At 40.2% G+C, this 26,797-nt stretch overlaps 3 protein-coding genes across 3 annotated transcripts in view; 2 read left to right on the top strand and 1 right to left on the bottom strand.

The window, feature by feature from the left end:
- stk32a (serine/threonine kinase 32A) overlaps window positions 1-15,317 on the bottom strand; it is a 65,712-nt gene extending 50,395 nt beyond the window's left edge. The window contains exons 1-4 of the mRNA XM_020638358.3: window positions 14,860-15,317; window positions 12,522-13,192; window positions 5,620-5,675; window positions 4,053-4,204 (exon numbers count right to left, since the gene is read on the bottom strand). Of these exons, the coding sequence (XP_020494014.1) occupies window positions 4,053-4,204; window positions 5,620-5,675; window positions 12,522-12,573 (260 nt within the window). The 5' untranslated portion in view covers window positions 12,574-13,192; window positions 14,860-15,317. The remainder of the gene's footprint in view (window positions 1-4,052; window positions 4,205-5,619; window positions 5,676-12,521; window positions 13,193-14,859) is intronic.
- A 3,467-nt stretch (window positions 15,318-18,784) lies between these two features.
- On the top strand, window positions 18,785-21,458 carry zmp:0000001268 (CYTL1 domain-containing protein). The gene is made up of 4 exons (XM_020638296.3): window positions 18,785-19,057; window positions 19,775-19,819; window positions 20,085-20,231; window positions 21,104-21,458. The coding sequence occupies exons 1-4, from the start codon at window positions 18,905-18,907 to the stop codon at window positions 21,146-21,148; spliced, it is 390 nt and encodes a 129-aa protein (XP_020493952.2). The 5' UTR covers window positions 18,785-18,904; the 3' UTR covers window positions 21,149-21,458.
- Window positions 21,459-23,782: 2,324 nt separating this feature from the next.
- The window catches only part of stk10 (serine/threonine kinase 10), a 44,316-nt gene continuing 41,301 nt past the window's right edge, over window positions 23,783-26,797 (top strand). The window contains exon 1 of the mRNA XM_020638326.3: window positions 23,783-24,317. Coding sequence (XP_020493982.1) covers window positions 24,156-24,317 — 162 coding nt within the window. The 5' untranslated portion in view covers window positions 23,783-24,155. The remainder of the gene's footprint in view (window positions 24,318-26,797) is intronic.

Genomic DNA, 26,797 nt, shown 5'->3' with positions numbered 1-26,797 from the left:
TTCCATAATCTAAAAAAATGAAATAAACTAAGAGCCAGAAAACAACACATGTTTCCCATCTTCAAAAGTTAGGACATGTTAGAATCCATTTATATAATGTAATAACATTAAGGAGGACTTTACCTGAACACTTTTAATGAAGTAAAAAAAACTATCAACCAATCAATCACTATTTGTGTAGTGTCAATTCATTATTTCGAGACGGATAATATGCAGGCAGGATTTCTAAACTAAACAGCTATAATGTAAAATTACATTTTCTTTAGTAGAATACATTTTTTGCGCATTCAAAACAGAAAATCAGTCCAATCTAAGAAAGAAACCGACTCGAGACTTTGTTGTCTTGTATAGCAATTACAGCGATCAAACATTACATCCACCTTTAACACGCAAACAAACCTGTACCTGACCCAACCCAAGCACAGCCGGCCACACACTCACACTGTGACATGGTGGATCGATGCTGACAGCCCTTCGACCTTCCTCCCACCCCATCTCCTGACACCTCCTCTGACTGACAGATCCCATCACTCTGTGGTTAATAAAATGTCTTTTATTCCAGCAGGTCACCTTGACATCAGGCCAAATACTTGACATGCTGCTTGCCTGTGTTCCTTAATGCCTGCAGTGTTCAAAGTATAACCAGAGTGTGATGTGCACATTTTGCAGATACACCTCAGTACAGTTTGTACCTTAAGTACAAGCAGATATTGCGTTTTGCTTACTTGTGTTGCTGGAGGCTGGACATGGCCTTTCTTTATACTTTAGCAGAGTGCATTGCCTTGAAAGTACAACATATAGAACATAAAGTATCTTCTCTACTCCACTTTTTGTACTTGGACGCTTGGAGTATTCTTCTCTTTTGCCTTTGTGAGATGTCCTATCTGTTTAGTTTTCTTAAGACGAAACACACATGAATGGAGGATAACACTGACTGATGTATCATTCTGCATAATGAAACAAAATGCATTTTAAGATTACATCACAACTGGGCAAAATGGGGACTCCCTGAAGCAAGTATTACTTCGATGTTTCAGACTTTTTGTGAGTATACTTATTCTTCTCCTGTTCCATTACTTTATTTTTCACAATAACATGTTATGTCATTGCAGTGTTCAGTGTCCTATAAACATGTTAAACGCATGTTCAGTTATTAAATCTTAACAGAGTTGCCACATAATCATTCTGTTCAAAGTGTGGGCAAGACAAATCCATTTGGCACCAATTTATTTGGAGGGAAATTGAAATTTGCATGAAGTTCTTCATCAATCCAGTACAACCACTTGCTGTTTATTTTCACAGTTTTTCAATCCCTGAATGTGAATTAATACCAATTGTGTGTCTGTGTGATGAGCAGCAGCAGCTCAACCAGCAACAATTCTATTGAAACAACAATAGAAAACAAGAGTGGGAAATTATGATTGAGCAATTTCTCTTGAGATCAAAACTGCTGTACCAGTTAACATTTTATGGAAATCTAAAAACGGCAAAAACCTATTTTTTTTTTTGTTGCTCTTGTGTTTAAAATCACTGCCTGGCTGTTTTCGACCCACACAAATGTTCTACCAGTGGTTCTGAAAACAGGTGAACCAAACTACATGTTCTCTCTCCCTGATATTTCCTCCATGAATAACCATCTTAACTTCAAAGTATCAAAATAAGTAAAAATAAAAATAAAAATAAAAAACTGAAAACAGCAGTATCTGATACTAGCTGGCATCGCGCCCTCTCTCCACCTCCCTCTGACAAAAAGGCCAGAAAGATACTTACTCTGTATTAGAGCAGTGCACTGCCAACAAGGGCTCCCCTTACGCAGTGGGACTAATTGCAACGCAGGCACAACGGGCTGCCCCTCCACTGCTAGCACATCAATACACTGACTGTACCACAAACACTGAACACCAGAAGTTAAGATCTGCAAAATCAGAATACAGTTTTGAACGTTGTTGTACTCATGGAGGGCAAATAACTTGGTTTATTCCACCTGTCCCACAAGTGAAATGTTGCTGTGCCGTGTACAGTAAACAGATAGACACCTGAGGTCAAGCTGAAAGGAGAGGAGGTGAAGCTTGTGCTAAAGGAGGACAATAAGAAGAAGCTAAAAACAGAGGAGTGTGAGGGATGGAGAGGTCGAGGCGGATGAGAAGAGGACAGACAGAAAAATCAAGCTTTGCTTTGCTGCGTGTGGCTGCGTCAGTGTGGTTCATATGCCTGCAGGTAATCTGTCCCTGTCGCTGACCTTGAGAGCTTACCTCAGGACAATCATAACTTACGCCAACTCAACACAGCAAGAGAGAGAGAGAGAGAAAAAGAGAGAGAGAGTGGGCACAGCGCTGATCCAAGCACATCTCTGGAGGAAATCCCCCACCCCCCCCCCCCCCCTCACCCAGGAGGGTTTATGCTGCCAAAAGCATTAACTTCCAACCCTTTTTTTTTTGTCCAACACAGCATGCAATCAAGCAGTAAAGCAAGCCCTGGCATTGTTTGTCTGATGAGTCTCTGCACTGCACTTCTCTTTATCCTTACATTCACCTCCTCTCTTGTTTTCCCACTCTGGCTGTGCTCCATTTCCCTGAACCTCGATGTCTTTTCCAATCCTCTGCTCCTCTTCCTTTTTTTGCTTTTCTTATTCGTTTCCACCGTGTGAGGATTTAGCTTTGTTTCCCTCGAATTAGTAATTAGAAGACAAAGGCTATTGATTCTCCTATGGCAGCCTTAAATGATATGTAATTAAAAATTGGAGTAAAGTGAATGTGGAAAGATGGAGAACTAGGACGGCGGACACAGCCGGGTAGCTGAAACTACTTTGGAAGTGTTGATGCTGCAAGGCTCTAATTTAGTATCCCATTCAAACGTCACATTTGATGATTGGCCATCCTGCATGCCACCAAATAGTCCTTATCTGTTTATAGCTATTAACTCACAAAGAGGTGGGACTTAAGTTTATATATCAAGAACAAACAAAAATGTGCCATTCAACAGCGGGACAAAATATCGGGGGAAAAAAGCACTCTAAATATATATTCCTGTGAATTTGACTGAGGTGAACAAACGTCTAGACATGTCTCTGGGTAAATCAGAAGTAGGACTAATGATTAGTCCTACAATTCTATTTTAAACTGGACTTCACTAGTGTAGTAATTATGAGTTGTTGGAAATTCATGCCCTCCTCCCTGTCATTCTCCTCAGTGGTAAAAACCATGATGACTTGATAAACGTGGCAAGAGTGGAAGCGCTTATCAAGAATTGATGACGCCTTTCAGCCGGAAACTCGACAAGCCGTGCTTATCAGGCATCTCAAAAAAAAATACGATTCCCTGGTGTTTAGTAAGCTCAGGCTCTCACAGTATGATGAACGAGGCCCTGAAATTACCTGATGAGTCATCTTAGATTAGTTTGAATGAGCGTGCACAGTGTTGAGGGAAAGACTTCCTCAAACCCATGAATGCGCTGCTGAGGAAAAACGTGAAGAAGCTGCCAGGAGGGAGGAGGGACGTGCCCGAAAAAAAAAGTTGAGCTTGGATCAGTGAGCAAACTCGACTTTGCTTTTAGTGTCTTCAAAGGGTGGGATGATGCGGATGGAGGCTTGGGAGTTCAATGCGCAGGAAGACACCTTCCTGTATGCATCTGCAGAATTGGCACAGAGCTCTTTTTTTTTTTTTAATAGTCGATGATATTTTTGCACAGTCACTGATATGATGGACAGAATACAATCACCATAAAAATAAAACAGATGACACAGAGTGCACCACAAAATCATTCCGATGGCTGCTATGGCTGATGATTATCAACCCAATCTTTTGTAGCGACGACCTGCTCAAGTGGAAACGCCTCAAAGTGTGCTGCAGAAGCTTTTTATATACATATTTTAGGAAAGGAAGAATATGTTCTGTCAAAGTCACTTAGTGCTAAATTAAATATAATCTTGGTTTGAAGTCAAAAAGTAGCACACTTCCTGAACACTGTAAGATTCGATTCATAAGGGAATCTTACAGACTTCATGACACAAGAACATACAGTATACTGTACAGCAGCAGTTTGTATTGGCTTACCAGAAGTTCACCAGGAAAGGATGTTCAAGGTTCTGCATAATCTGCAGCTCTTTCAGGACATTCCTCACTTCGTTCCGCTCCACGCATTTCAGCTTGTTCATGTACTTCATGGCGTACATCTTCTTAGTGTCCTTCTTCTGCACAATGCAGACCTGACGAGAGCACAAAGGGTACATTTGAAAGTGGCAGGCTTTTGAAAGTGACTCACGTTTAGATTTCTGAAAACTATAAAACAACATCATGAATACAAAATGCTCACATAGCACTAACAGGCACTATGATGAACTACTACTCCTCTTTGAGATACAAATATAATCATCAGTATTGAGATATTTATTTTCCTCCTTACATATGATCATTGGTATTAATTAACTTGCATGAAGCAAACATTCTGACACTCTTGTCCATCTTTGCTAACCGTCTCGCAGCAGCAGCGGTGTGTTTTCAGTCATGCACCCCAAGTTTCTCTTGAGCTTTAGCGCCCGAGACACACAAAGTGTTACAGTGCAACCACCAGAAGTGTCCGGCTAACGAGGCCGCAAGGAAACTTCAGGATTTCTCTTTAATCTCCGTGATCAGCAGTTTAATCCTCTAGTAACGTTCAACTTTTCACACCGGTATGTTTTGCATTTAGGAGATGGGAAACATCGTGTAAGCTTTCATCAAAACTGCCAGCAGGAAAATGTAGATATGTCTTTCCTAATTCATAGAAATGCTTCCCGAACGGCACTGATGATTCTCTCATCAGTTGAAATGAACTGCAAGTGTGATGTGACGTGGGGAAATGCATAAAAATGACACCTTCTGCAATCTCTGAGGCTTTCTGTCATACGAAAACTATACATGATTACCTCTATTACGATGTGAGTGAGAATCGACACTGTTTTCAAGATGCAATGATGTCACACCCTCTTTTTATTTGTAGTGCCTGTCTGTTCTACGAGCGTCAATAAGCCAGTGATTACTGCCATCTAAGAGAGTGATCTGTGGACCAGCTGGCTCCGTTAATCAGCCAAACCCTGATTACATCTCTCCTCACATTGAGCGGCTTGCTGTTCACTGTGATCATACTTCTTATCTGCTGTTGGACTGAGTGAAGATGTGTGTGTGTGTGTGTGTGTGTGTGTGTGTGTGTTGCTGTATGTGATGTAAATTACTCTGCACTGTATGGATTAACAGCACATGGAAACATGGTTGCTATCATCTCCAATGTGTAGCCGTAGGGTTGTATACTATTTGCTTCACGCTTGGTCTTACGATAACCTACAACATGTGATTTGATGTACAGTTTGTAGGATTTGATGGGATAGTTGGATTCCTGAACTCTGCTAATACGTCTGTAATGTGTGTCTATGTATCAAAGCAAGTAGTTTATTACAAGTATGTCATATCTGTACTCCTCATGCCCTTACAAACCTAATTATGTTCGTTGTTTTGAATAGAACTAGTATCATGAAGCTAAAACATAGAACAACACACTTACATCTTTATCCATTTCTGCAAATGACAACTCCTTCTTCACCCCTTCCAGTTTAAAACGAGAACACTTTGGGAAACATGGACTTACTTTTCCAAAGCTTCCTTTTCCTATTGCCCTCAGGATCTGGAAGTGGTCGAAAGTCACTGGAAGAAAGAGGAGTTGAAAATGTGTGAATAACAAACAACAACAAAGAGTAACAGTTTCAGAGGATCAGGATAGAGTCTCATATATGCTGTATAGTTGAAACCATTTGAAAGGACTCAACTTTACATACACTGACAATAACGTTGGCTTGTGAAGATAGAAAATAAATATGCACGAATACAAAAGTGTAAGTATGGAGCCCCAGAAGTCCTGAATGTTGAAAATGTTGTGCACAATTTATTATCCTGCGTGCACAATATAACTATCACGTGGTAACACGTTATCTTGTGTGCACAAGTAAGAGGATAGTATGTGCAAACAATTTTATTATCCTGTACTTTTTGGGACTTCAGGGCCTCCGTACATACGATGGATGTGGAAACCAAATAAAAATGTCTCTCTTTTGAATTGAAGTAGGTCTATAAATCATTTGTAATGGAAGTTGGTGAATGGATTGCATGAGTAGACGCACAGGAGGCTCACTTTGAGGCGGGCTTGAACAATGCATACACTTAAGCTGGAGCAGATGGAGGTCTCCGGGGCAACTACGGGTCACTGACATTATAACGCAAAAAAATTGAAATAAGCTTCAGCACAGAGCACTCTTTTATGATTGTTGTATGTTTTTTTTCTTCTGCTGAACAAAAGCTCTCTCTCTCTCTCTCTCTCTCTCTCTCTCTCTCTCTCTCTCTCTCTCTCTCTCTCTCTCTCCACTTTGTGTATGCATCATCCTCTTCTCTGCACACTTATCGAACATGGTCTCAAACACACAAACACACACACAACCAAAGCCCAACTGCCTGTCTCGCTCTCCTCCGTCTATCAACAACATTTATCGCCAATTGAGAACGGATGGGGCTGTTTGTTTCTAGCTGCCATGACAACCAGGACAGAAAGTTTTCCCTCTCTTGTCGTTTCGCTGAGGACGGAACATCTGCTGCCCACTCCCTGCACTTATCTCGCCATGAACACACACGCACACAGAGAGGAACACACTTACAATCAAAATGCGTTCACAATTTCGCCCCAAAACTTGCTGACTGAAAGCATCACCTTGCAACACACGCACACACACACACACACACACACACACACACACACACACACACACACACACACACACACACACACACACACACACACACACACACACACACACACACACACACACACACACACACACACACACTCACTTTGCCTGCAGTCACTGGATCTATTGGATGTGACAGTTAATGATATGCTCTGTTAGTCACGTATCACTGGTACTTCCTCCTTACACACTATCTATGCTGGAGTGTTTACACAACCCACTCTGAAAGGGACCGTATGAGGCCCAGATTATTACGCACACAACCACACACACACACACACACACACACACACACACACACACACACACACACACACACACACACACACACACACGTACGTGAAAAGTATTGCAGATGACAATGTATACCTTGAACGTACACCAAGATACACACTTCAGATTAATGTGTTCATTTCCCTGCAAAGCTACTGAGAGATTGTTTTTTCTTTCCATGAGTTAGATGTGGCCGTGGATGAGAGGGCAGAGAGAGGGAGGGAGAGGTAAAGACACAAGGGGAGATAGAAAGAGAGAGAGAGAGGGATAGATATTTAAAAGGAGAGAATAAAAGTGGAATAAAGCAGTGCAGACAGAAAAAGAGAGAGACGTGGGGAGATGGATTCATATTTTACGAGCACATTTATGAATGGTTTCATGAGCCGTATTAGATGATGGACACATGAGTAACAGAGCGTGTAATGATTGAAATCTTCACGAGTGGAATTGACGCATTGACAGCCCTTTTCCACGGCTTAAACTAACTGAGGAACTCATCTGCTAGTCAATTTGTATCTGACTGACACATGCTAATCAGTTTGGATTAAAGTAATCATGCTTGTTCAGTGTTGACTCTGAAACTGTGTCTTTTTGCATGACTTCACTGTACTGTAAGTCCGTGGCTTTTCCTCTATTTTTACAGGACATCACCAGTTGTTTGCCTCCATCTCACACAAAGCCAACACAAATTAAATATGCTCTCTCTTTTGGCCCTCATGCTCCTTATAGTATCTGTGATTCTCTCCAGAGAAGTCCACAATAACCCTCACAGACAAGTTCAACTGTTGTGCAGATCCTTGAAAATACTTTCAACACAAATGTGTGCTGAAGTGCTCATGATGAATAGGCCAGGTCTTTGTAACATAACAAAGAGTAAAGTCTTTTACCTGCTTTTTGTAACATAACAAAGAGTAAGGTCTTTTACCTGCTTTTTGTAACATAACATAGAGTAAGGTCTTTTACCTGCTTTTTGTAACATAACATAGAGTAAGGTCTTTTACCTGCTTTTTGTAAAGTGTCTCGCGATGACACTTATGAGTTGACGCTATACAAATAAAAATTGATTGATTGATTGAATTGAAATGTATGCAGTCAGTACACCTTAAGTGACCTGCAGAGTGGAAGAACACAAAAACGTCTGCAGTTTTTCAGCCAAATTAATATAACAACTCTCAGTCAGATGTGACCCCTCGCTGTAATTACTGATTTTAAATTATTCATTTGGCAGTTGTCCATTTTCCACGAACAAATCCCAAGAAAAGACCAAAAACCAACAACATTTCATTCTGTGCCTTAATGTTTCCCATAGTCTGTCTCAAAAACAATCAGCCCACAGCACAATTATTCCATCTGGAGATATTATTTTTTTAAAGCACACAAACCAAACAAACAGAAGAAAAAAAAGTCAGTTCATTCCCCAACAGCTTGGTGTAGTTTTAGTAACAGGTTTAAAAATGAAAACATTTGTTGGGGACTTATTTCCGAGGAAGAATCCTCAATGTCTTCAGAGAGCTTACATGTAAGTGGATTTCACTGAAACTCACTTCATTTTCATGATAATAAAAACATATTAACTAGACCAACACTTCGGTCTACTCCTGTTTTTGTCTGTTTCTTTAAGATCATGAAATACTGATTTCAATACCATCTCACTCCATGAAGCAATGAGTTGGCTTTGGTCAAATTATTGAAAAGAAAAATGTAACTGGAGGGCAAATAAACCATGCTTTTGGCTATTTTGATCGGGATGCAGCCATTGTCCTATTGTTCCCATGGGAACAAATACGTTTTTTCAGAATTAGCTGTCTCATTGTCAACATGGTGTCTCTCTCTGTTTACCCCTCTCTCCTTTCCTTTTCATTCCCGTCGCTCACACAGAAGCCTGTAAATCACTTGAGGAACCACTAACATCAGAACATCAGAGCTCCCACTGTTGCTCCGACAACTGAAACAGAACCCATGGGTCGGTGTGTCCCTGCCATGTGAATAAAGTATGATCAGCAGTAAACAGGACCTGTCCATTACCTAGAGACCGCCGCATACGCAAGGTAGGGAAAGTCTGTGACACACAAGGAACACAAGCAGCACACACATTACTCCCAGAGGAGATAAAGGTGTCATGACAGAGTTCACCTTCATGCACTCATGTCTCAGTAAATCAAATAATATGGGCTGAATATGAATGACGCTGTATGCATCTGACTCTGCAATGACGTCAGCAGGGAAACAGTAAATGGTTAATTAACTCTGCACATACATTTCCTGAAGAACCACAACAAATGTATATTTTTACATTTATTCATAAGATATTGCTTTTTGGAAAACTACTTGTGCTTCTTTTTGATGGGAAGTATTAACGTACTTTGTTTTTTTAATCTGTCTGTGAATTTTCTTTTTTTTTAATGAAACATTACAAAACAGACTTCTAAGTTAGTAATAACAATGTCACAAGTTAAAATGGTGCTACATATAGAGTACAAAGCCAGATTTTTTTAAACAGAAAATTAGAATGGGCAGGAAAAAATGCTCTTAAATTATCTCAATCTCATACAAACGTATCCATCCATCTATCCATTATCTATAACGCTCTTCCCGTTTGGGGTCGCTGGGAGCTGGAGCCAATCCCAGCTGTCATTGGACGAGAGGCTGGGTACACCATGGACTGGTAACCAGTCAATCACATGGCACGCCACATGTATGACTTAGTGGGAAAAAAACCCCCTGCTGCATGGAAGGTTTAGTCTGCAAGCAAATACTATTTTATTTAGAAAACCTCGACTGATGGTGTTACTGTGTTACATCACTCCATCCATTCTTCCTTTTTTGACGCTTATCTAGGCAGCAACCTGAACAAGTTATCCAGAAATCTCCCTCCCCAGCCCCATTTTCCAGCTCCTTGTTGTGGGATATAAAGGAGTTCCCAATCCAGATGAGATGTTTTGTGTCTCCAGTGTGTTCTGGGTCTCTCCATTGGGTTGGAAAGGCCCAGAAAACCTCTGAAGGAAAGACCCAAGAGGCATCTCAATCATTCTTGGAAAGAGAGGCAGCTGCAGCTCTACTCTGACTTCCCTTTAAACGATTAAGCTCTTTTTCTCTTATATCAAAGGGAACCACTTTTATATAAAAAAAAAAATCCATAATAACTTTATATTTAAAAGTGTCATGCAGTTTTTTTAAGCTGCAGAGGAATTTTGGGTGAGAAATACAATTAGCTTTCCTTTCTAAATGTTTATGTTTATTAATAATACACTGTGTATTTATATATATATATATAGATATATATATATATAGAGAGAGAGAGAGAGAGAGAGAGAGAGAGAGAGAGAGAGAGAGAGAGAGAGAGAGAGAGAGAGAGAGAGAGATCTGTCAACATTAACTAGTTAGTCACGCTTAATTAAGTTCTGAAATTAAAATTTACCATAGAAAAGCCTCCACAGTGTCACCCGTGTCTCCCACTAGTCACAGAGATGCAAAAGAACAACACTGCTGCGTCTTTGAACGTCACATTTCACTTTTAAAAAAACTCCTAAACAGCTCAGCTGACGAGTCCAAAATAAAATCCACCTTATGAAGTCAAACATTTCACTTTTTTTAATCGTTCCTTTTAGCCGCTGTCAATCAGTTTGATCTGTAAGAAGTTCCTGTATCTGTGGTTACATGAAAGTTGTAACCTTAGATCTACCAGAAGGTCCTTACTTTGTTTCAAAAATAAAAGTGTGATTAAATTCAAACAGCAAGTAAAGTACTCTCAAGTAAAGACAGGGCAAAAATTAAAAATAGAAGCCTTCGAAATTTAAAAGAAAAGTGAAATAATCAAATTTAAAAAATGTGATTAATTTCATTAATCAGGATTAACTATTGAAATGTAGCCATTAAACGTAAACCGATTGACAGCCTTAATATATATACAGACATGTATATTGAAATGTCATTGTTGAATTAACAAAAATAAATTCTAGTATTATAGCCTATATAACCTTGACGCAACCTTCCTGAAGTGTAAGTCTAAACTTAATTCTGGGGATTACTTTGTCTTCCTTGAGCTGCGTATTTCTTCTCTAACACAAAGCTGTATGCCCCTGCCCTCTTTTAAAACCTCCCACTCTGTTATTGTGAGCAGGGAGTCAGAGAGGTGTACCGTTGCATTAAATCAGAGTACAAAAAGCCTCTGTTGTGAGTAACTTTACCAGAACATCACGCTGTATGAATAAGCAGCGAGGGTTAACCATGAATAATGATTTCCTCACTGATAGCAGTCGCCTCCAGTGAAGAGGAGAAAGCCACAGATATGGATTTCATTATCGTGCCACGAGGTCATTTGACACAATCGGGGTGAAAAAATAATTTCAGTGTGTCACCGAATAATTAAACACCATTTTCATCAGACAAGCAAATAAGCCAATTCTAATGATGATTAATGGAAATTTAACTCTCGTACATAATTCAATCACGTAGCACAAAAAAAAAACCTGTTTGCTCCACAGTGAAGTAAAAGCACCTGACTTCTGACTCAAGGGCTTCACATTGTATTACCTACTCATGCCACTAAGAAAAAAACAGAAATACTTTCAAAACAAGAGCTTCTCCAATTCAATTATAGCTCCTTTTTTTTTGATATTGACCCTAATGTCCGTAAGTCTGAAGATATTCAAGATGAAAGGCCTCGCAAGATTGAAGCAGCTTTCTGCTAGTTTTACTAAATAGTAGTGTTGTCAGTGAGCCGGATCATTTGGCTCCGCACGCCAAAGAGCCAGCTCCTACAACTCCCAGCAGCAACCTCTTCAAATACCACTTTTAGATTTTATATAGCAGCCATATTAAGTAATGTGTTCACCTATGATTGGTATGTATGCTCAAGTTTTACTTTCACTGTTTGATGTCATTATACTAAGCCATACACAATCCAGAAAACAATGAATTCACTGGAAGTTTGTTACAAAACAATCGACAGATCATAAAACACTGTTTAGCTACATACAGTATGTGCATGTGTGATTCCTTCTAATTTGTTAAAATTTGTATCATCTTCACTTCATGTGAATATCCAGACATACTGATGATTAAAAGCTATGTCATGTCAGGAAGGATATTACTTCTAAACAAAAGGAACAAGGAACACTTGATGATACGGTTGATAAATGATGGACATTGATAAAGCTCCATGGACACATTTTGTATACTTTGTATGACGTCACTTTTAATATATATACATATCTCTGCTTTGCACAACATCATATTATGCCATCCACGTATTTATAAACATATTATTGGATCACCCTTTTATTATGCTTAAGATCAATTCACCAAGACATAAATAACTTACATCACATCAATAAGGCTGCAGAAAACTCTGACTACAACTTCAGGTTATGTGTTGCATAACTTCAAGAATTGAGCCACAAAAGTAAAAAAAAAAACTTAAAAAAAAAAAAAAAAAAAAGAAAACGCCAGAGAAGAAAATTGGATGTCTTTTCTTACTCACCATCGTCAGTGTCGTCAGTGACCGGAGCCTTGCTGGACTGGCCGAGCCCCATGACTGCTCCTTGCGCAGATTCTCCTCCTTTTTCTGCTCCTTTAGCTCAACTCAGCATCCAACGGCCCCTCACTCTGCCTATGAGACGCACTCATTGCCTGGTCAACACTAGCCCATCACACACACACACACACACACACACACACACACACACACACACACACACACACACACACACACACACACACACACACACACACACACACACACACCTAGTCTCACGTACTGGACGGATCAGCCCTGTCTCTCTCTCTCTCACACACACACACTAACACACACACACATATGCAGCAGCTGGCTCCGTTTTGCTGACTTGAACAGGTCCTGTCTCCCTCTTAATGCTCCACCTGGACACAATCACACATCATTGCAGACGCTCACACACACACATACAGTAGAGGGCTTGGGGGAACACTAAAGGCACTGAAGCGCTGAAACACACACACACAGCACACTCTGGCAGCAGCACTGAAGTCTATGTTTCCTGTTCGTCTTCACTGCTGTTTAGATGAACACAGGCAGACAGATGACTCCTGCCTGGAGGAGGAGGAGGAGGAGGAGGAGGAGGAGGGTGGGTGATGCGTTTGTGGCTGTGACCCTCTGTTGAATGAGACTCTAACCTGTGAGGGAGGCAGGAAAACATGACACCGTCAGCAGAGGGAGGAACAGTCGGAAAAATTGAGCTTGTGAGAGATTAGGTACCTAGAGAGCATCTATCTGTTCAGATTGATAATTATGCACAGAATTTTATATTGGTAGATTTAAAAAAAAGAAAAGAAAATGAGAATCAATAAAAACATGACTAGCAAACTTGAGTCTGTAAAAGTAGCAGAACAGAATTGATGTTAATAGTTAGGACCGTTATAACACTTAATAGGAGGAGGATACATCTTTCATCACAGATTGAACCCCAGGAGGTAATCTCATTGATGAGATATGTGGTGCATGAAAACCATAATATCACTAGAACAGCGATAATTACTCTATTCCAACACGATCATATCACGATAAATGATTTGCTGATTGCAGGATTTATTCCCTGTAATTGTGTTTCAGTTTCACCTCTTATCACACTGCATCCTTAAGTTTCTTTTCATACAACATCTTGTGTCTTCTTCCTCTTCTATCCCACTGTCAACTGTTTATTAACCTCATCCATGTCACAGGCGCCACAGTATGGAGTCATTGAGTAGTGATGCGATGGGTCAAATTGACAGGGAGATCGGTTTCGAGGGCTGTACTTACAGTTTTTTAAAATTCAATATATATATATCAATATTTGGCACCAGCGATTTGATAATTGTATCACACTAGTCAGGGTTGCAGTATCGATATTTGAGTTTCAACGTACATTAATCCTTTCTGCCTCCTTTCCGCCTTTGTCCCTTCCCTCTTTCCTTCATCTGTCCTCCATCAATAATTTAATTTTTATATCTTAATAAGAAGCTCAACCAAGTGCAGCACTGTCTGCAGCGCATATGTGATGAATGGTACGATTTGTTTTCCCATTATGAGCACTAAACTGGAGGCTTTTTGATTTATAGTTGGCTGCTGTTCTGACTGTTCACTGAATCCCTCAGGCTGTCCTCCTCAGGATGTGACATTTGATGAGTTTTGGTCTTCTTGAGTAGAAAAAACGGAACATATTCTATTGCAAGTATGACATATTAAGCCTTGATATGATGTTGAGTGATGTCAGCATCTTAAATATTAACCTATAAGAGATGAGAGTGACAAAAAGTAAGTTTTTTACAAGTTTGTTCTGTGCATTGTATCCCCTATTCTACATTATTGCTTTCCTTTTCCTACATGGCAACTAACTGAATGGCAGCATTTCCCCTTACACAGTTCTAAAGCAGATCGAATGACTGAGCTGAGCTGCATTTTTTTTTTTTAGGGGTTGAAACTTCCTGTCATCGAGCCAACATTTAATTCACCAGGGTAAACCTTTGTCATGAATGTCATTCCCCTGACTGCATGATAAGGTCATGAGCATATAAATATGAGTTTCCCCTCAGAGGGTGAATGATATATTCAAAAAGTAGTTCGGGAAGCCGCAGTGCTGAGCTCCCCGCAGAGGACATTGTGCTCGGAACCCTTATCTGATCGTTTGGGAGAGACACGCATTGAATAGAAAAGTGCCCCCTCTACACACACACACACACACACACACACACACACACACACACACACACACACACACACACACACACAACCAGCCACGCACCACTCACCCCCTTGCCCCGTCCTCCCATATCCATGCGGGGCAGCAGCTGTGGACACCTACCTCTGTGAATAGGACCATCTCCAGCCCGGTCTGCTGCAGAGCCGTGAGGAGACAGGGGGAGCAGCAACAGTGCACCTCACAGCGTCACTTGTCCAGAAGCTCGGACGCACGCAGACGCACCGGGACACCTTCCTCCCGAGAAACGGAACCACTCGGCGAGACGTGACGGAGGGGGGTGGAGGTGGAGGAGGGGTGAACGAGCCGACGAGAGTGCGATGCTTCTGAATGAAAAGAGGACAGAGGAGAGAGCGGGGAACAGAGATGGGGTTTAACGGGGATAAACTGCTCTGCGACTGACCTCCTCATCGCAGGCTGGGAATGGACCGACTGGTGGCCACCCGCGTGCGTCTGGCGGACGGGGGCACGTGTCACAGGCTGCTCTAAACTGATGTGCTGCAGGGGAGAGGGTTCCCTCACTTTAACATTCAAATCTCATTCACATTTATTTAATCATTAACAAAAACAGATACATATGTGTCAGCGTTTGGATTTTCAGAGCGAAACTAACTCTTTAATATTTACTGGTCAGTAAATAGTTTTTTTTTTTTAATCTAGCCTGGCCTATGACAAGGATTGTGACTTTCAGATAGCTCAATAGGTCAATTATCTGCAAACGTCACTACACGGCGAGTTCTCTCTTCTGGGTTTACAAGTAGACCTGTTTTGTAGAACCAACAACCAACCAGAATGACCAATGATCAATCACACATCTCCCCATAGATCTTTTGATTTCAAATAAAACAATGACATTGCTTCAAATATTCTTTTTTAAAACGTTTTTTTCTAACCTGGGAGTCAGAGGTCATAGTCATCTTTAGAACAGCGCCCCCTACAGCCAATACTAGTGTGCTATGCGCTGCTTGAAGGCACTTGAATGAGCAGGATTGTGTATTCACTACGCAGCAACATCCCCCCCCCCCTCCCCCCTCAAATCATACACACACACAAACACACATACATTCAAGGGTGAATAAAGTAACACACTCTTTATAGACTATAGCTGCATGTTGTCTCATAAGAGCTTTTAGAGTTCTATTGAAATGATTTCATTATTATTTCATTATACTGAGACAATGATGTGATGGACACTAATGTCTCTCTAATGTGAGTCTACACTGACAGTAATGTACTGTATGTTGTTTCTTATTCTATATTGCTATCAATGTAACATTACAATTACAACAATGTACAGTAAAATGTACCTTATATTATATCTGTGTTTTTTCTAATTGAATAAGCATGTGAGCAAAATAAATGTTGTACTGAGGAAGTAGCCAGTCATTTAAAAAAAAAAAAGGTTTGGATTATATTATTATGCATTTGAAAATGTATATTTTTTCATTTTTACTTCTATTGCACCAAATCCCAACAAAGGTTATCTCAGGACACACTGCATAGAGCAGGATAGACTGTACTCTTAAACATTTTATTTAGAGAGATCCAACATTAACCTCACAATGAGCAAGTACTTGGCAACAGTGGTAAAAAAACAATATACTTTTAACAGGCAGAAACGTCAAGCAGAACCAGACTCACTGATGGATAGCTGTCTGCCAGGACTGTCTGGGCTCTGAGAGGAGAGATTTCTATGATAAATAATGAAACACTTGAAAAAAAACAGATTGATGCCTACATTTGATTTGAATTTCTTTAAAAATCAAAATAGGAAAGTTTATGGGATAAACTCACACTCCCTCCTTCTTCTTTTTACTATTTCATTGTTGGGTCCTATTGAGACTTTGTTTGAAATAGAGGATCATGGTTGTTGTAGAAATCCCACAGGGATATGAGAGGATAACTGCCAGAATGTTCAATGAAACAAGATTTTCCCAAGAAATGCGTAAGGAAAAAAAAGAGCCTTCATTTCATGTGTGTTAGCTCTATGATTAATATGCATTAATGAGCAGGGCTTTAAAACCAGAAAACCTGTCTTCTGGGAAGATTTCTGTCGTCCAATCTCTTATGAAACATTAACTTCAGAGGCCATTAAGACCTCACTGTAAAACACACTGGACCATTCTAATGACTGCACGGTCCCCGGCGTCCCCTGATAACTGAGCAGGCCAAGGTCGAGGAGGACGTCCGAGTGTTGGGACTGCGGAAGCAGAGATATGCTTACAGTGCACAATGCACATTTTCTTCCTTTTTTATGCCTCTCCGTCATGCCAAGACACTCTCAGTGTGGGCCATCCATCTTTATATGGATGGTGGAGACAGACCTTCAACTCCCCACACGCACTGAGAGGTGACGAGCATCAGTCAAAAGCAGGCCAACGCTCTGTCTTGCGTTTGGCATCATCAGGAAGTGTGCTGCTTTGTTAGATGAGATGAATGATGACAGTGTCATATCACAGCTGGACAGAGACAGAGGAAAGCTACTTAATCTGCAGGAGGCCTCAGCCAGGGCCAAGGCTGTCCTAGATTGACTAGAGACGATATTTTTCTTTGCCTGTAAAGAGATCAGTCACAGAAAAGTTGTGTTTGAATTGATTTGGATTCTAATCAAGGACAAAAAAAAAACTATGTGCAAAACTTGAACATGACTCTAAAGGTATATCCCTATTAGGATGCGTATAAATACCCCCATCTAGTGGATATGAATAACATTACATGATATGAAAGCAGCCAGAATGAATATGAGTGCTCTGTAATGTTAAAAAATATTTTACAGTATAAGTCACTTTTCATAATCACTCTTCTTGACAAAGTATAAGCAGTAAAACCTTTAACTCCTTCCTAACTTAAAAAAGTCTCAATATGGCACGTCTGCCAAGGTATAGGCTTTGCGATTCTGTTCTATATTATTAGATTCCAACGGACACTATTTGGTAGATTTTCTTAATTTCATTCAAGGAATATATGTAGTTTCACTAACAGCGATTTTATTTCACATACTTTTTCTTGATTGTGTTCATGATACTCCGTTGTAATCAGCTTCTTAGTAACATTAAAAGAAGCAATAGACTAAATGTTATGTTAGACACGAGAAGCTGAAATATAGAACTCTGGTAGTCTGTGGGTAGTGATGCCATACATCAACTTTCTGTATGCTCATTGATTTGTTTTGCTTTCTTATCTTCTCCCTTCCACTGAAGTAAATAAACAGAATAACTCAACACTGAAAGCAGCACACCTGCAGCTTTATGATAAAGGTCCAAATATTCATAATAAAAAAAGAGAGGTCTGTTTTTTGGACTTATGACTGTCTGAATCTCAAGACGCCAGGCAGGGTTATTTATAAAGAACATTTCTCTTCGAGTTATCTAAGTGTGCTCTGTATCCATATGCGTGCAGCAATAAAAACATATGCGAAAAAGAATATAGAAAGTATAAAAATAACCTGGTTTCTGTCTTTGGTGATATGGGGATCCTGAGACAGTAGCTGATAGAGTAAAGCAATGTTTTTAATTGAATGCGCACGAGGTACATAAGCTGTCTGACGATATTCAGCTGATTCTAAGAGATAAGATGTTTAGCAGCATATATACTGTGTGGTGAATAGTATAGACACTTACATGATGACATCATAAAATACAGTATGAAGGCTCTTGTATTGAAGCATCAAGCTTTACATCCTATTAAAAAAGCTGCTACTTATAGATGATGATTCACTTTCTGAATACTTCTACTTTGGGTACTTTAAAGTAAGTATGTTTGTCTTTTGAGTTTAATTTGGTATAATTTTAATTGATGACTAAAAACATCTGTGCAAAAATATTTTTCAAAAGATATTCCTTTGCCCTGAAGCTGCCCTCAACTACTTTTTTGTCTTCTTAATACTGAAATATTTGGATAAAAAAAACAAAAAACATTAAATGTGTATACTCTCTTGATCCTCCCCTGAATCGCCTATAAAGTATAGCACTGTCTTATCTGACGTATTGTGTTGCCGCCTGTCATTCCTCAGCAGTGTCTGTGTCACGCTGGAGTAAACAGGGGGGGGTGTTCAAATCTGTCTGCATGCATACGTGGCTGCATGTGTGACATTGGGTCGCACAAACAAACAATCAGAGGTTTCTGTCAGAGCCGAAGGTGACAGTGAGTCATGGCAGTCTTCAACCAGTTGTTGCTCTTTTCCTGCTTGGTGCCGCTGGCTCTGAGCTCCCCTTTCTTCCCTCCAACATGCTACTCTAAGGTGCTGAGCATGGCACGGGAGATCACCCAGTGGGCTGCACACCTGAAGAGGGACTATGAAACTGTGAGTCAGCAGCTGTGTTATCTCTCGTTATAGATTTAAGCTCTGTGTTTATTGAATTGAACAATTTCAAAGTTTAGATTCTCCAATGGTCTTATGTGCTACTGTCATGCTGTATATTCGCTTTTTAGGTCTTTATGTCGTGTTGTGTGTTTGGTGGGTCATAAACTGTTTTGGGTGGCGGCAGTAGCTCAGTCTGTAGGGACTTGGGTTGGGAACCTGGGGGACGCCAGATCAAGTCCCAGTACAGACCTAAATATGAGCGTTGGTCTGGTAGCTGAAGAGGTGCCAGGGGACATTCTGAGTACTGCCAAGGTGCCCTTGAGCACGGCATTGAATCATTGACAGCTCTGGTGCGCCTCCTGGGCAGCAGTGTGTAGCAGCCCCACTCTGACATCTCTCCACTAATGCATGTCCACAGGTCCTGTTTGTGCATGTGTCTATTTGTGTAAGAAGCATGTCTCTCATTAACAGAGTGTAAAACCAGAATTTCCCTCAGGGAAATTAGAAAAGAAAAACACTAAGACAGTTTATGTTTCATTCATTCATTTATTATCTTAATAAATAGAGGGATGCATAATTTAGTTTATCTGGAAAAAAAACAACCCTCAATTCTAAAGAGCTTAAGAGCCTTAACCTAAAATGTCTCAGATTTTAGGGACATTTGGTATAAAAGTTGGTTGCATTATCTTGCAAATGTTAAATTGTTTTTCCTTCCAGGGTTACTGCATGGCCCAGATGCCGGATCTCTACCTTGATGTCCATGTAAGTATGACTTCAAATGATCTGTGATTGTGACATAAAAAATGTTTATTGTGAATACAAATGATTAGAATTGCCAAAGTGAACACTGCAAACCACTCAGTGAAAACACACACATGGAAAGATAATGTGATTCCTGATCCTTACACTTAGTCTGTCTTGAGTTCTCCATCTATTTTCAAAAGTCTACACAAACATCTGTGGTATTTTGACCGCAAACCTCGGCTGTAAATCAGGCTCGGACACTAATTACTAGTCCTGCCCTCAGAATGCGTGTGTGATCCACAAAATGAGGACCTACATCTCCCTGATAGAGGAACTGCGACAGCGGCGCTGCGCCTACACCAGAGACGTGAGGAAGCTGGGGTCTACTCTGAGACAGCTCTTGATCTTCATGTCGGAGAAATGTCATGGGGTAAGACAGGACTAATGGTTAAAGTTTAAGAAACTGAAGTGAAATGATACTTTTAGGATGTGTCTTATAGGCGAATAGGTAGAAATAAATGTGTAAGGACAAAAAGTGATCTGCAGTCAAAGATGATGAAGTAAACACGCTTTTGTCTGTTCTTGTGATTGTTGAGTAACATTCCTCATGATTATTGCCCCATATCTGCACAAAACTAGCAGTGTCCTAGTATAAATGTGCTAATGAATGTTTTATCTTAATGGTTTCCATCTTGGATTTTCAGATAAAATAAGAATTATTCATCCATCCATATTTTAAAGTCACAAAATATATGAACTCCACTGAGTTAGAGTCTTCACCGCAGCCTGACACGGAACAGAAAAAAGGAAAAAAATGACGCGATGCATTCACGCTGCCTGCTGGTTAATGGGTCACTCAGTGGGTCATTTCACAGGATTAAACAGGCTTTAGGAAGCAGATTATGAAAAATGTTGAGTTCTCAGTGGGCTTTTTGATCCTGCAGTGCACCTGAACCGTCACGTAAGTCACATCTGGGTCTGTGCCTGTTTGTTTTTTTTCATAACAGACTGGCATGACCTGTCGGTGCAGACCAGGCCACAGTGTCTGCTCAAGGGGACACAGTTAATTCCCTTTAATTGTGGTCAATTAAGTAAGCTACGATGATGATAAAATTAAAAGCCTGAGCTCTAATTTAGGTCAACCACTGACAGGAAAGAGAGTAAATGGAGTATTTGCACATGTCATGTTGTGACCTGTAATTGTTGTGGTATATTAATGTGAAGCCTGAATAGATAGCTTCTGAATTTATACTTGATCACTGAAAACCTAACATGTTTTTTTCTTTTCTTTTTTTTTTACAGGACTTGGTGTTCACCAGCTATGACTGTGCAGCATTGGAGCGCTAACATCTATAAGGCCAATGTTACAGCCTGCTCAGAGAGACCCTTACAGTCCCTCTATGTACATCCTTTGAACACCTGCAATAATTGGGGCAATAGTAGCCTAGCGGTTTATTGTGTGTGCCCCATGTACGGAGGCATCGTCCTGCAAGCGGAACATGGCAACAAAACATCTGCCATGATTGACAGGCAAAATTTATATTTCACTTAAATGTATCATTACTTTAATCATCTTTTTTTTAACACGTATTACCAAAACATATCCTCTGTTTTCTGACTTTGGGAACATTTCATGTAATAAATGTATTAAAATGCCTTTTTTCCTCATTTGACATTTTGATAATATAACAATGTAGTCTCGTTCTTTTTTTTTTCTTGTGCACCAGCAGACTAGGAGTATAAATTACCGGTGGGTCAAATATAGGTTACTCTAATCATTATAATCAAAGCTACACTCACACTGTCAAAGTCTCACTGCAATTCCTCTTTACTCTGCCAATAAAAGAAGTGCATTAAAGATATCTGCTCCATCCAAAGTGAACTACATTACATAAACACGTATAGTATGTCATAGCTTCTCAAAATACAATACAACACATCCAATATATTTCTTATCTGTTCTTACAGTATAGATATTTTAACCTGTTCAGAATCCGACACCTACCTTTATTTAATGTTGTGATTTAACGTTGGTGTGGTTCATTCACAATATAAAACACATTTACTGAGTGAACCATGTACTGTACGTCACAATGAGAATGTTAAACATTTAAAAGGGAAGCATTGGAGGAGCTGAGTGATCAGGCTGGAACATGAACTACAAGGTCAGTAATGTATGAAGGAGCAATGCTGCGTAAAGCTTTAAAAACACTTAAAAGAACTTTAAAATCAACTCTAAACGCTCTTTCATAGGATCTTTTATTAGGCCTTTTGGGTTTTGAGTTTTCATCATCATTGCCCACTATTTGCTTTTGTCTGTAAAAAAAAAAAAGGACTTAGATATATAAGTTTTGTAGTCACTGAAAATATACAGACACAGCTTCGTGGAAAACCTCTGTGGGCTTGTATGGACATGTTCGATTGTGCCTCTACTGTTGGCCTACATTCTTTAGGGATTTACAGGAGTATGATCAAATCAGTTCAATATATCTAGATTGTAGAGAACATTTAACAATATGTTTTTCAATAGGTTTGAAGAACTAATGTTCGCACACATCATGCCAAGAATGGAAAACAAATATCCTGATGAACATTGTAAAACAGAAGAGATGTCCAGCATATTACAACAGCTCAGTGCCAAAGCATGACATCACCTCACTGCTACCAAATCTTCCTGTCCAAACCTGGTTATCCAGCACTTCATTGTTTGGCCTATCCTTCATAGAATTGTAAGAGAAAATGACTCATGCAAATGAGATGGTGAATGAAGAGCAACGAGTTTCACTCTGAAATACTTTGTGCTTTCTGAAGGACAAATGTCACTAAAGTTCAGATTTTCCAGAATGAACATACTCTGTAAATGTCAGTGTTGTGTTAAGTCACATAGATCAAAAGTCATGAGGCCTGGATTTTATCTAAATTGTAAAAGTTGTTTTACTACTTCTCAAATCTGTTTTTTCAAAACTATTTTTTCCTGTTTTCTAGCAGCAGTTTATAACACAAGTGAACATCAGATGTGTTCTTTTCTCATACTTTACCTTTGGTTCTCAAACATTTTAAGTGTGAAAACTGAACACCAAGGAGTCAGAGTAAAAAAAAAAAAAGGCAACAACCAAGAGTTGTACTTGTTTATAAAATGCAACTGAAGGGGAATTAAAATAAAAAGGATTTCAAAAACAGTAGCATATCGGGAAGGATCATCGAAGACTTCATTTTCAAATCTCTTTCCAGTTTTTGTGAATGATATTGTGGAACCACACACACACACACACACACACACACACACACACACACACACACACACACACACACACACACACACACACGGTAATTAAGTCATTTCAAATGACATAAAACACCAACAGTCAAATAAATAAATAAATGAATAAATTAAAAACGCTGATATGGTGGGGATGTTTATGAACAATGACGTAATTGATTCGGTTTGAACGTATCCCCCTTCTACTTAGCAGGTACAAGTTTGCTGAGTTGAGCGTGCCACTAGAGGGCGCTACAACTCAAATGAAAACCTGATGAGCAAGTAAAGTGAGCCAGCAAGCACTTCAAATAAGAGAAAAGACACCTCAGAGAAAGCAGCAGGACGATAGGTTGCGATTAAAAAGCTTAATACAGGCTAAACAGGGTTTACACGTAACCCCCCCCCCCCCCACCACCACCACCACCCACCAGTCTCAACTGTTTTGCTCTTTAAGAAAACATAAATAAAAACAGACGTTAAAAACGACGAAAAAAAAAACAAAACAAGAGGAGGCCTTTATGTTTAGGGAGCAACAGATAAAGGACGTCATTCCACAGAGCTGCGAGTAAAGTCCAGTATTTCAGTTCTCGTCCCAGCTGTTGGATGTTTTCTGCGGACCCGCCCATCACAGACCCGGACGTGAAGTCCTTGTACATCCATCATCGCTGCAGTGATGACGACCTGTTCTTTCAAAGAAACTACATTTCCATGACGGCACTGGGCTGGTTGTTGAGTAACGAGGTGGGGCTTTTGCGCTCACTTTGAAGCAACAAGTCAACCTGACTGACAGACAGACAGGCAGGCAGGGCAGACGGACAAGAGACTTAACTCCATCGTGTTTCAGCGGCAGGTGGTCACAGCTACACCTCACACTGTGAATGGGAATATTACCACCCTGGCTTCAGAAGCAACGTTTACGATGGACTGACTAGAATAACTACGTTGATATAGTTCAGACTCTTGCTGAAGAAGTATACAAGTGTTGTTGTTTTTTTTTGTACGAGCCACGCGTCTCTGCGTGCGTAATGCTCTCCGTTTAGAGCCCTTTGATAATCTTTTTTTTTTTGGTTTCAGCTGGATGTGTTTTAGTTGTGAATGATGGCATTCGCTAAATTCAGCAGAATACTCCGTTTGCCTACGATTGAATTAAAAAAGAAAGTTAAGCAGTACGAGCACGTCCACCGGGACATCAACCCAAACGACTTATGGGAATTAATCGGCGAGTTGGGCGACGGTGCGTTTGGAAAGGTCTACAAGGTGAGTGAAACTTCGGAGATATGAGGCACCTGCAACCTCGCAATACTAATCTAGGGAGAGATGTTTTAATGCTTGCCCACATGTTGCTGAATTAAGCTGTCAGAGAAGCTTCTTCTTTCTTAATTTGTTTACATGTTGCTCCATCGTCTCCTCCAAAACTTAAGACACTCTAGTGATCTCCCATAAAGATGTTTCAAGAACTACTCCAATATGATTCTTTTTTTTTTTACCAATTGATAGATGTCAAACATGAAGTAGTATTAAACTGTGATGCACATATCTTGGTCTTTCTTAGCCTGAAGTTGTTAGGATCATCTGTTAATGCTCCACCACCCCAGCATACTATTCCAACAATGCTGTTGGTTCAGTTTTAAGCTGTATAACGAACTCAGGTTGTCGTCACACTGTGGCTTTGGGTGTCATAGAGAAGTGGTACACATCAATTGACTGAAAGTAAGCTGAGGTACTTCATATGTGGCTTGTTGAAATGTATTTTCTGACAATTTTGACCATTTAAAAAAAGAAAAATTGTGCAATTTCAGTATGAAAGTTATTTACCTACTTTTTTTAAGAGTGCCAAGGGGGCAAACATTTACATACACTATCAGATCTATGGATTTAAATGCGTTGACAATCCATCTCTTTAGTTGTAGAAGTCATTAGTATCAACAACCAAACACTTTTCTGTAAATAAACGTACATCATCCAAAGTAGAGTCAATTTCTCTTATTGGAAGAAATATGTCAATACTTTTTTTTTTTTAATTCAAAACCTAAATATATTATGAAATGGCCAGATTTGTTGCCATGAAAGGGCCTGATCTTGCCTAATGTAAGCCCATTGAATAGTTCTGATCTACAGTCCGGAGTGTAAAGTCAAATCTCCCCCCCCCAACTCCTCGCTGTGGATCCAGTGTGAAGCATCCAGTGTCTGTGAAAGCTCTCTCTTCATTAGTTCAGTCCTTTACTGTCAAACCCCTCCTCAGCAGCAGCAACACTTTTTGCTCTGAGGAGTTATTTAATTTGGATGTTGGCTGCTCAGTCTCCTCTGTGCAGCCTGGTACAGTCACTCTGTGTGTGAGCTGCCCGCTGCAGCACAGTGAGAGTCTTTGACACTTCAGGGGCTGCAGTGGAAGAAGTGATGCTTTACCAGAACAGAAAATGTAGCCTTTGACGATGACTCCACCTTGTATAGGTATTCAGTTTTCACTGGACTGTGTACATACAGTATAGGAAAAGAAACTGCAGCATATACCCTCAACAGCTCATCATGATCTCCCTCTCTCTTTACCTTTCCATTCAAAGTCAGCGTCTTGGAGTTAGACAAATGACTTGTTAGCACTAAAATGAAATAGACATTTTTAGCATGCACATTGATTTACATAAATGTACCTATAATGCATATTTTACACCAGAAGGAGCATGTGAGAAGTCCTGTGGACAGAATAGATAAACAAAAACATCGTAAGTGTATCATGAAATAATAAATTGCTTTCAGTTTGCCTTCTGGAACATGAGGTGATTTCATTTGGCAGAAAAGTTCATGTGACATCCTGCTTCTAGCTTCAAAGTTGTTCAACTTAAAGCCTTGAAGCAACAGTTGAGTTGCTGCTCATCTCTCTGTCGGACGTCATCCTATTTGGCAGGCATTCTTAAAGCGTATATCCCCACGATGTTTGCACTTTCTTACACAAATATACAGCCTCTGCTTTGGCTCCTGTTTCTGTTCCTAGAGTGCCTCAGAGGAGGACAGATCCACACCTGCGTGTGTCAGATGTAGCAGGGAGGAGGGGGGCGGGGGAGTGGGAGCAGATGACAGCCAAGAGAGGAAGTCGTGGGACTTCTTCAGGGGGGACAGCTTCCTCTCGCAGCTCCTTATCCCCTTAATGATCAGCACATCTGTGGGAGGGGAGAGGCCTCGAGTGGTGAATCGCACAATGTTTTTCCGTGTGAGATAGTGTGTGATAGAGAAGGCAATAGAGTAAAACACGAGTGAAATCAGCTTCTTATCAGACTGTTGGGTGTGTGAGACAAAACATAAAGCAGAGAAGGGTACAGATAGTGTCCTCACTAAAAGGTCAAATCTCATCGTGTAGTACATGGCAGGGGGACTACTGCTCGGGAAACTTAATTTGTTTTCGAATTCGATCATGAATAAATGCTTACGTTATTAACAAGAAACTACTAAAGAATGTGTAAGTAATGTTTGCAATGTAAAGGAGCCCCTCAACTCATAATCTGTCAAAATACATCAACAGAAAACACAGTATCTATTTGTTGGTGTAGCCTCGCTGTGTTAAGAGTCACACAGGAGGCCAACACACGTGCACAAACAAACTGTTGTTGACATTCTCAGGTTTTGTGTGTCACAGGGTTACAGTGTCACTGCCCGCCATCACTCACACAACCATGCACTGTAGTGAAACAGGCAAATAGCTCAAGGCAGGGTTTTTAACTATTGCATCGTTTACCGTTTGGCTG

Source organism: Labrus bergylta, chromosome 14 (genome assembly GCF_963930695.1).
Source record: "Labrus bergylta chromosome 14, fLabBer1.1, whole genome shotgun sequence".
Classification (NCBI taxonomy): domain Eukaryota; kingdom Metazoa; phylum Chordata; class Actinopteri; order Labriformes; family Labridae; genus Labrus; species Labrus bergylta.
This window is presented reverse-complemented; position numbering and strand designations above follow the sequence as displayed.